Genomic DNA, 10,645 nt, shown 5'->3' on the forward strand with positions numbered 1-10,645 from the left:
GCTCTAGGGGGGACGCCCGGGGAGCGGACTTGGTGCTTTCCTCAGAGTTCGCCCTGCGGTGCCTGTGATGGGGAATGGGGCAGGGGGCTGAGAGAAAAACGTTCTTCCCTTTTTAAGAAGGGGAGGGGGGAAGACTGAGACGTTAAATTCTTTTGCAAACATTCGTGCCGAAGGAAGGGCTGGAACAGGCAGCCCCGGCCGCCGGAACCGGTCGGACAGGTAGCGAGCTTGTTGACACCGTTATGTTGCAGGGCGCATGCTCACTCCCAAGTTTCCTGGTGCCTTTTCTATTCCACCTTATGAAACTTTTTCCTCGGCGTGGTCTCACCCGGGATTTAAGGCATAGGTGTCGCCGAGTCGGGAGGCTGGGAGTCGCCGGGCGTGCGGGGGAGAGGCCGGGCCGCGCCGCGGCGGGGGGCGGAGGGAGAGGGCCGGCCGGGCGGGAAGGTGGGCTCTGGCCGCAGGGAACCGGGGACCGAGCCGTCGCCGCCCCTAGAGGGGAGCAGCCGGGACGAGGGGGCCGCAGTCCGGGGAGGGGGCCCCACGATGCCCAAAGTCTTCCTGGTGAAGAGGAGGAGCCCGGGGGTCTCGGTCCGCAGCTGGGATGAGCTCCCGGACGAGGAGAGGGCAGACACCTACATCCCAGGTGAGCGTCGCGCCGGGGCCGGGCCTGGGCGCCGGGTTCCTGGGGTGCGGGCAAGGGTGGCCGGGTCCCCTCTGCTCAACGGCCGGGGCTGGACTCTCCCCCTCCCCCATGTCCCTCTTTCAGGGGGAGGAGGAAGTCACTGAGGCGCGGGAGGACCGAGAGTGAGAGACTGGGAACCTGGGACGCCCTGCGCCCCCTTCCCCCTAGTGGGCGCCTCTAATTGCCCGGCGGCGGGACCGTTGGCTGCAGCGCGGGCCGGGGTGGCCCGGGAGGGGGGCTAGGGGCCAGTAGGCGCAACCCTCAGTCCCACGTCCTCGTGGGGTTGCACAGGGATGGGTCAACCTCTCCGGGGCTAGGTGGGTCGAGGTCAGGCCCCCCGCCCCCATCCCAGGGAGAGGAAATTTGGCGCGCCGCGCTGGGCCCTCTGTTCCTCGTGGGCGCTGGAACTGGGACTGAGGAGCGGCTCCCAGAACCCCGAGCTCGCTCGGGAGGCCGAGTCCGGGGCTCTCTCGCCCACCCCCGCGGCGTTGCCCACTTGGCGAGGTGCCCAGGTTCGGGGCGGGGCGGCGGCGGCACCGCCCGCAGGTCAAACTGCCGCGGGCGCCCGGGCCTGACGCCGCGTGTCTGTGTGTCGGGGCGCGGCCCTCCCCCGCAGTGGGCCTGGGCCGTCTGCTCCACGACCCCCCCGAGGACTGCCGCAGCGACGGCGGCAGCAGCAGCGGCGGCGGCAGCAACAGCGCGGGGGAGCCCGGAGGCCCGGAAAGCAGCTCGTCCCCGCGCGCCCCCGAGCGCGAAACCCCCGAGCCCGGCGATGGCGAGGTCCCCGGTGGACACCTGGCGGCGAAGCAGCGCCCGGTTGCCAGGTCGAAAATCAAGGTACGATGTCGACTCTGCCCCCGCCGCCACTTGCACCACGCCCTGGCGTCGGGCTCCCGGGGCCGGCGCCTCTTCCTGTCGCGCCCGCCCGCGCGCCCCGGCACCCGAGCACCCAGCGCGCCCGCAGCGCAGCTCCTGCACCTGCCCCTGGGTCGCGGCCAGGGCGCCTCCCCGCGTCCTCCTGCCTGCCAGGTAGCCGGCCGCCCGCGCTGCTGCGCCCCGGAGACTGGCTTCCCGCGCGGGCACAGGCCGCCCGCGTGGCCTCCGGAGCTGCCTAAAGGTTCAGGCACAGCTTCCTCTCCGCAGCAGCCCATTCTGTGCGCAGGGGCTGAAGAACACCCTGGCCGTCGGAGTTCCCGGGGTGGGAAAGAAGGGACCCCAGGCCCCAGGCTCCCCTCCTCTGAGGTGCAGTTCCTACAGCTTTGTGAATTCTTAGTTTCGCCCCCTTCCTCGAGTTCTGGAGGCAGTGGTGGCAGCTTGGCACACAGTGGGTCTTTCACAATCACAACTATTCCCAGGGCCAATTATGAAGTGCCCGTTAGACACGAGGTCTGTGCCGGGCACTTTAAACTTGTGTTTGTCAAATCTTCTTGGATTATGTTCACGGATAAACGGATTCAACTGCAAATTGGCCCAGTGCCCCGCCCCCAGTGGGTTGGAGTGTTTGTTTCCCTCTAGTTTCGCGCTTCAGCCCCCACCCCCACCCAGCCTCCTGGAATTGTAGGCCACAGCTTATCAGACGCCCATCTGCGCTTTCCTGTGTGGAACTGCCATGATTGCCTGCTCAAAGGTATCCGCTACCTCTAAGATTAAGCCGTCCCATTCCACTGACTCACGGACGGCGGGAGCCTGGGAGTGGTGTTTTAGGAATCACATGACCCCGGTTGCTAGCCAGGTGGGCCTTAGTGTGAGCCTTTTCGGGCTCCAGGCCCTTGGTGTAGGTGTTAATTTTGGGGCGCTCCAGGGTGGTCCCGAAGCCCCCCTGCCCAGGCAGCGGGATAGGGCGGAAGCCCTAGGGTTCGCTGTGGATTGCGAAAGCCTCCTCCGTTACTTTTCCTGGGAGAGGTCTTCCCTCCCCTGTGCATATTCCTGGCTCCAGGGGCTTGGCTCCGTGGTGGGCTGGCGTGCATTTGGTTATGAATTGAGGCTAGAGGCTTGAGCTTGGAATCCTTAAGAAAGACACCTTTAAAGGATGCTGCGGACTGGGTGTGGGCATCCTGCTTAGTGTTAAGTGCGCCGCCGAGGTTCAAAGTCAGCTGATGGGAGGCTTTTCTGGGCCAGATGGGGTTAACTGGGAGGGGCAATTTGCCTGAGGCCTGTAGCTCTGGCCTCCAGGAAATTCTACAAAGTATTCCACTTGCATATTTATCACCCGGCTGGAAGGACAATTTGCAACATTGTTTTCGGGTGGTCTACAGCTACTTTACCCCTCTGTCCCCCAACTGCCCAGATTGCCCTGGAGACAAGGTGGCACAGGAGAAATATCCAGTCCCTTAACCACCATTTTAGGAGATCTCTGCCACCCCAGGCAAACAGCTCCACTGGGGCCCTGGATTAAGGGAATGAATAAACCAATCTTATTCCCAGGATCCTTGTTTTGGTGCTGACCCCAGGGGTGGGGGGTAGGGCATAGAGTTTGCTCCTCAACCCTTAACAAGGTTTCCAGAGGAGTTTTTGTTTGTTTACTGAGGACGAAGTTCAGGTTCCCTCTCCCTCTCTGCTTCCACAAGACCTCCTGGGGTTAAGATGCTCCAAGCCTACAGAATTATCAGCTGTGGTATTGGCCATTTTCAAATGACTGGTCCAATTGTCCGTGACTTAGCACGTTGTGTAACTGTAGAGTTCTATGCAAAGTATGCTGAACTGTCTAAGAATTAGTTTCCTAACAATAAGAGGGGGAAGCCACTCAAGCATGATGCATTTTTTTCAGTGACTTGAAGACACTTACTGGACAGTTGGTTCTTAGGACCGGAGCAGGGCAGAGAGAAGCGACATCCCATCCAACAGTATATAGTGCCTGCTGTGCACAAGGCAGCCAGGAGATAAAGATGCTGTCACCCTCGTGTTCCAGAATCTTCTGACAGTAACGGTTAGGGCTCTAGGCTGTGGTTTAGGCCCTCCGGGCCTCAGTTTCCTCGCCTGTAAAATGGGGATAGTAATGAAACGGAGTAATGAAACCTCATAGAGTTGGGAGGATAGATGAGTCAAGCGTGAAACGTGGTAGGTGTCCAATAACTCTAGCTAGAATTATTTGGGTTGGTGGAGAGACACAAATACTAAATTAATTATTAACCGTATTACAGGAAAGTGAATGCTCAACTAGAAGCACAAGCAAAGATGCAGTACATTCTGAGCAGAGGAAGGTTTCTTAGTGTGGATTTGAGGGCTGTGGGAGAAGGGGGAGAGGCACGCTTTAGGGTAGTATGGGCTGAGCCCAAAGCTTGAGTAAGGACAGGACTCAGAGCTGGAGGGAGGATGGGAAATGGGCCTGGGGTCAGGGAGAGTCGAGGTGAGGAGCTGGACATGTAGCCAGGACAGGCTGCGATGGTAAAGGGGCCAAGCCGAGAAGTGTGGGTGCTCCCGTGGGGGCAGAGGAGGGGCTCTGGAAGGTTTTTGAGAAGGAAAACCTCGTTTGGGTCCATCTCACCAGCTGTGGTTGGGGATACGTTATCTGTTCTGAGCCTCAGTTCTCTGATCTGTAAAATAGAGAAATAAGAGAATCGGCCTCTCCAAAGCATTGGGCAGATTACATGAGACAATGGGGGCAGCACGCTGAGCAATTTTGTGTGTGTGTAAACTGCCCAGTGGGGAGTTAGCCGACAGTGACTCGTAGCAAGTTTTGGTAATGTCCAATACTTTGTTGCCTACAGCAGGGACAAGGGATTTACCACCTGGATTGGCTGGATTTAAGTATTTTTTAAAAACCCACCCATTTGATATTTGGAAGGGAACATAAGCCCCATCCGTAACTCCCTGCCTGTTGACTTCAGTCTCCCAAGACAGAATTGGATGCCCCAATTCCCCCCACCAGTCTTGTAACTCACTGACCATCTCCTTGGCTGACCAGACTTTTCTTCTTGACTCTAGACCCACCAAAGGCAGGGAGCATTCCTGCTGAGCTTGTATTTTCAGCACCCGGTGCAGTAATGCCTGCCTCATAGGAGGACATAAGTCAACATAGAAGAGGAATACAGGCAGGGAAGGAGTCACTAGCATCTGGGGGACAATAGGAAGCAAGACAAAAAGGGAAAAATGCTTGGAATGGATGCTTGAAAAAGCTTAAATTAATTTAAAGGGGGAAAAAGGAGGAATAGGAGAACAATGTTAAGTGTTAACTGCAACCAGCTTTTAACTGGAATATAGGTGAAGTCGGTTTTCGTGGTTGGAAGGGTCTGAATGGATTTGTTGCAGAAACAGAATCCACTGTAGCTCACTTAAGCAGACAGTGGTTAATTATAGGGTACTAAATGGGCTAAAGAGAGACCAGGCTGAGCTCCCAGGAGTGACTCCCAGAGCCACACTACAGAACTGGGCTACCTAGGGAACTGCAGCTGCGGCCTCTATGGCTGCTGTCGTGCATCACGATGCTTCTGCTAATGCAGGGTGTGAAACAATTGTCACATACCTGCCTCGCCTCAATTAACTCAGGCCCGAAGTCAAATCTCCTGATGGTGCATGTAACTGGTGGTACCTAAGTCACATCTAAAGACCACAGATGCCAGGGATTCTGGGAAATGTAGTGTCTAGCTTTGTAGCCTTTGCTGTACAGGAAGGCCCACCAGAGGAGCAGGAATAGAGGCTGATCCACCCACAGGATCTACTTCAGGGACCCTTATGTGGTCCAATCTCCTCATTTTTGTGGGAGAAAGGTAAAGCCAGAGAGGTTTTGTTGAGTTCCTCACAGGTACTAGCGGCAAAGCCTAACCCAAGGCTCCTTATTCTTTAATAACGTCGTTGTACTGCATCGTGGAAGGCACCTTTGACGCCTTAGCCATTAGCACTGACAGCCTGACATGAAGGAATTGAAGCAGTTTCTCACCATGACATGAGACAAAACCACAGGGCTCATCCCTGCCTCTCCCACACGTCATGCCCAGACCCATGGGCCTGTCCCGGGGAAGTGCAGGCACACGTTTTGCAGACAACAAGCCCCATCAAAATCTCGGTGTGGGCACCTACAAGTCCTATGACCACAGGCGGGTTTCAGCGATTTGAATCTGTTTCTTCTGGATGATTAGGATATGTTCCCTTCAGCATCTCTGCATTTGGGAAGGTTCTGCATTCTGCCATGTAGTGGAGTTGTGAAGCTTAAGGAGGTGGTACCTAGGAGCAGGAGGGGAATTTTTATCCTAAGGAAACTGGGGAAATACGCTTAGCATGTTTTGAGCGCTCAGGCATAAGCAGATGTGTCACTGGAAATCTCGTCTGCGTGGCCACCGGAAGGTAGCCTGCCCTCATGGTAGCCTCCCACAGGAAATAGGACCATTAATTTAAGGAACTTGTCTGGTGGAAGCATCCACAGAAGATAAAGGATTTTTTTTTTTTTTTTTCCTTTAGAAGTTGACAAGTAAGTGACCTTAGCCAGCTTTTGAAGTTGGTCAGAGGGCCAGCCCAGGTCCCTACCTCCCTGGATGCTCCTGAAGTCTTCAGCAGCTCTGATACAATGATGGGTTTGTTTCTGCTGCACAGGCCTGTTTTTAGAAGAACTAGAGGGGAACTTTGTGTGTTTTTTAAAATGAAAGCCGAGATCCTGCAGAAAACAGGACAGCAAATAAGAAAGCGCCAAGCTTCAGGGTTGGGGAACTGCTATCTCTCTTCATCTTTCTTGCCCTGAATTAATCTCCAGTTAGTTAATTAATCTCCAGACTGATGTCACCTCCCATCCTCGTGGTAGCTTCCTCACTTCAGTAATAAGCCTTTTGGAGAGTTAATTTTGGATTAAGGGTGAGACTATTAAGCTTTTCTGAAGAGAACAGCGTCTGGAGCGGTATACTGTAATTGAACACATTATTACTTTCCACATCAAAACACGAATATTGACACCAAATGGGTAGCTTCCACTTTTGTTGCCAAGGGGGATAGGAGCGAATGTTGGTTTTCAGAGCTATTTGGATTTCAGAGTCGCAGATGAAGGACTAGGGGCTGGTGACCCACGCTGAAGGTTAGTTCCCTTTTTCTTCCATCAGTGAGAGAAAAACTCAAAAGACAAATGGAGAAACAATGGGTTTTGACCAATTAACTTTTATTTAGGATCACAGGACTCTGGAGCTTGTCTAACTCTAGGAGTCAGCAATTACTGCAGCAACCAGTCTTTTTTTTTTTTTTCTTTTTTGGCTGTACCTCACAGCATGCAAGAATCTTAGTTCCCTAACCAGGGATCCGACCCATGCCCCCTGCAGTGGAAGCGTGGAGTCCTTACCACTGGACTGCCAGGGAAGTCCCTAGCAACCAGTCTTTTTAAAGTAGCTTTTCTTATTTAATTCCTTAACAGTCCCAAGAGGCAAGTATCATTATTGTCCACATTTTATGGGTGATGAAATTACGGCTTAGAGAGGTTGAGTAACTTGCCTCCTTCCCAGACTGTAGGTGGTAGAGCAGGATTTGAACTTAGGAAAGGAGCTCATCTAATCCCATTTTATTATTTTTACATGTGGGGAAGTGTGGCCCAGGGATATTAAATGACATCACACAGCCATCCAGGTTTAGGTTTTTATTTGATCCTCAGCATTTCTTGTCTCTCCATCCCACTCATTTTGTGACCAGGTGACAAGGATGTAACAAGTTTTGGTCTACCCTTTGCAGAGTAGAGTAACAAGGTAGTTGGTTAACCCTATTTTGGACTTTTAGGAAGTAGAGTGGTAGGTGTAAGCCTGTGTAAACATAATAAAGATGGCCCAGTGAGCAGACAGGTGACCCGAGGAGAGACTGCCAAGTCCTCCGGCACATGGGGCATCATTTCAGGAATCAGGGGTGTCTTCTGTATCATGCTGCCCATCCTGGGAGAGAACACTCAGAAATGTGGCAGCTCTGGTGTTCTAGAGAGAATGTGATACATCTATCACCGTTCCAGTGTTCTATTGCTGCTTCACAAACAACCCCCAATTTAGCAGCTTATAATACTTTATTATGATGTCTTCTAGTTCTGCGGAATGACTGGGCTCAGCTGGGTGGGTCTTGCCTGGGGTTTCTCTTGTGGATGCAGTCAGATGACAGTGGGGTTGGAGTCCCCCTGGGGACTTGACTGGGCTGAACATCCAGGAGGGCTCACTCATGTGACTGGCAGTCTGTACTCTTGTCCTTCTCTAGCTACTTTATTATATGGTTATACCATCTTTTTTTAACAAGTCCCTATTGATGGGCATATAGGTAGTTTCCAGCTTTTTGCTATCGCAGACCAAATTTCAAGGCACATGTGAAGTACACTCTGTGGGATAAATTTCATGCTTAGGAATTTATCCTCCAAATATTTTTCTGAGGAATTCTTAGGAATTTCTCCTTTTTTTTAAAAAAAATTGATGTATATTGATTTACAATATTGTGTTAGTTTCAGGTGTACAGCAAAGTGATTCAGTTATACATATGTCTGTATACATATATGTATATATGTGTATATATATTTTCCAATTCTTTTCCGTTATAGGTTACTACAGGGTATTGAATATAATTCCCTGTGCTATACAGTAAATCTTTGTTGTTTATGTTATATATAGTGGTATCTATTAATCCCATACTCCTAATTTAACCCTCCCCCCATTCTTTCCCCTTTGGTAGCTATGTTTGTTCTCGTTGTCTGTGAGTCTGTTTCTGTTTTGTAAATAAGTTCATTTGTATTATTTTTTAGATTCCACATATAAGTGATATATATAGTATTTGTCTTTCCCTGTCTGACTGACCTCAGTTAGTATGATCATTTCTGGGTCCATCCATGTTGCTGCAAATGGCATGATTTCATTCTTTTTTATGGCTGAATAATAAGGACTTTCACCTTTCTGACAAAGGAATTTTTCCTTCCTCTGAAAAGTGAACAAGTCTGGCAGAAGCTGGCTTCATCAGCCATGATCTTTTTGCTGTTTAATTAACCCTCCATCTTCTTTTGAAAAGACTCTCTTCAGACGTTCTGGATTGGTCAGAAATACATTTATAGCTGGTAAACAACCCTTCATGGGCTGGAGGGTGCACCTTATGGGAATTCTCTACATGAGCATGTTGTGTTGACTCAGTTTTCCATGTTGTGAAAAGTGGAGAAATGGGAACACTGCCTTTGCTGAGGCAATTGGAGATCTTTTATTTTTGCTCTGAGAAAACCAGAGGGAAGTTCCCCAGAGAATGGGGTGCCCTCCCTCTCCGGTCCCCTCTCCTCGTTCCCTTTTTCTCCCCGGTGTTAAAAAGCTTTCTGTATCTCTCTCAGTCAGCTGATCCACTGGCCCTGAACTCCCTTAAATGGTCACTGATCTCCATCCCCTCTGCCCTCAACATTTTTATTCTTTTCAAACCAAATAATGCCAGTGATTTGAGATTTCCATCCTGGACGGCAATAGGAGGTATTCATGTTACATGCAGAGCATTTTAAAAATAGGAGTTTACCAAAAGGATTAAAGCAAACAAGGGTTCAGGTTGGAACCATAGTTGGCGAGTCCTCGGGCACATGGTGCAAGGCTTTCAGAAGACAGTTCTAGCTTTCTTCACGTTTTTCCTCAGAATTACCAGGTTCACGTGCCTCTGTTCTATTTTATTAGCCGCACTACCTCTCAGATGACATTTATCCTGTGTAGACTTGGCCTTCAGAAGCTCACGGTATTTTGTTTGCCAAGACCTGGGCAATATTTAGTCTTTTCACATCCCTTCAAGGGAGGCAGTGACTAGAATGAGGACTGCGGATTAGGAGGAGACCGTGACCTGTCCTGTGATAGGAAAGCCTTGGGCACAGCTGGGTCTCCCTCAGGCCCTGCCAGGCCCCACCCCTTTGGGGGGCAGAGGTGGGGTATGAGGCAGGAGGGTCATCAGCCGCAAGCCCTGCGGTTGTCCTCCTGTATCTTCCAATGTGCCCACCCTCCCCCCGCCCTCTGACGGTCGTTGGGGCCCCCGAGGTAGAGCTCTCAGGGGGACCCTGCCCTTCTCTGCGCCCTCAGCTCTGTTCATCAGCTACTCTCCAGGGCTCAGGCTGGCCAGGCTGGACCACACACAGTCCCCCTTTTCCCAGCGTCCTCTCTGGGATATTCCTTGCCCTTCCCCTATCTTCTTCTTCATCGTGGCCTGGCTGAGGAGCTCACCTCTCTGGGTACACTTTCCCGTGCGCCCACCGTCTGGGCTAGGCTCCCCTCCCAGCCGCCCCTTGCACCTGGGGCTTCCCAGATGGCAGTGGCCTGTTGCCCGGTCTGCTCTCCGACTAGACTGGCAGCTTCTTGGGGACAAGCCATCCTGGTGCTCTGAGCACAGGCCCTGTCTCGGATCAGGCACACATCAGTGTCGGCTGAGACTAAGATGGAGCAGTGAGAATGAACTGGTGGAGGGGGCTGACTGGAAAGCCCTGTTCTGGGGTCTTCGCCTGCTGCCACCTGTGAGCCCTTGCCCACCAACACTTTCTGACCGTGCACGGCCCTCATCTGCGCTTGGGGCATGGGGGCCAGGAGCCTGCGCGAATGCTTGCTGGCTTCCACAAGGCGTTTAGTTGAGGAAACGTTCGTGCCTGATGGAAGCCTCTGGAATGAGTTGGAATAAAGTCCTGAACCGTGTGAGGGCCAGTCCCTCACATCTCAAGTGTGGTCCATGGACTGCACGGTGGCATCTCCTGGGAGCTGTCTAGAAATGCAGCATCCAGACTCCACCAGACCTCCTGAATCAGAACCCGCACTTTTTTTTTGTTTGAATTTTATTTATTTATTTTTGAATTTTATTTTATTTATTTTTATACAGCAGGTCCTTATTAGTCATCCATTTTATACACATCAGTGTATACATGTCAATCCCAATCGTCCAATTCCTCACACCACCACCCCCACCCCCGCCACTTTCTCCCCTTGGTGTCCAGACGTTTGTCCTCTACATCTGTGTCTCTATTTCTGCCCTGCAAACCGGTTCATCTGTACCATTTTTCTAGGTTCCACATATATATGTTAATATACG

The 10,645-nt window shown here is 52.0% G+C and overlaps 1 protein-coding gene across 1 annotated transcript in view; it reads left to right on the forward strand.

The window, feature by feature from the left end:
- The first annotated feature begins 186 nt into the window (after nucleotides 1-186).
- The window catches only part of OVOL2 (ovo like zinc finger 2), a 27,597-nt gene continuing 17,138 nt past the window's right edge, over nucleotides 187-10,645 (forward strand). Inside the window, exons 1-2 of the mRNA XM_007110258.3 lie at nucleotides 187-646; nucleotides 1,302-1,522. Of these exons, the coding sequence (XP_007110320.1) occupies nucleotides 547-646; nucleotides 1,302-1,522 (321 nt within the window). The 5' untranslated portion in view covers nucleotides 187-546. The remainder of the gene's footprint in view (nucleotides 647-1,301; nucleotides 1,523-10,645) is intronic.

Source organism: Physeter macrocephalus, chromosome 14 (genome assembly GCF_002837175.3).
Source record: "Physeter macrocephalus isolate SW-GA chromosome 14, ASM283717v5, whole genome shotgun sequence".
Lineage (NCBI taxonomy): Eukaryota > Metazoa > Chordata > Mammalia > Artiodactyla > Physeteridae > Physeter > Physeter macrocephalus.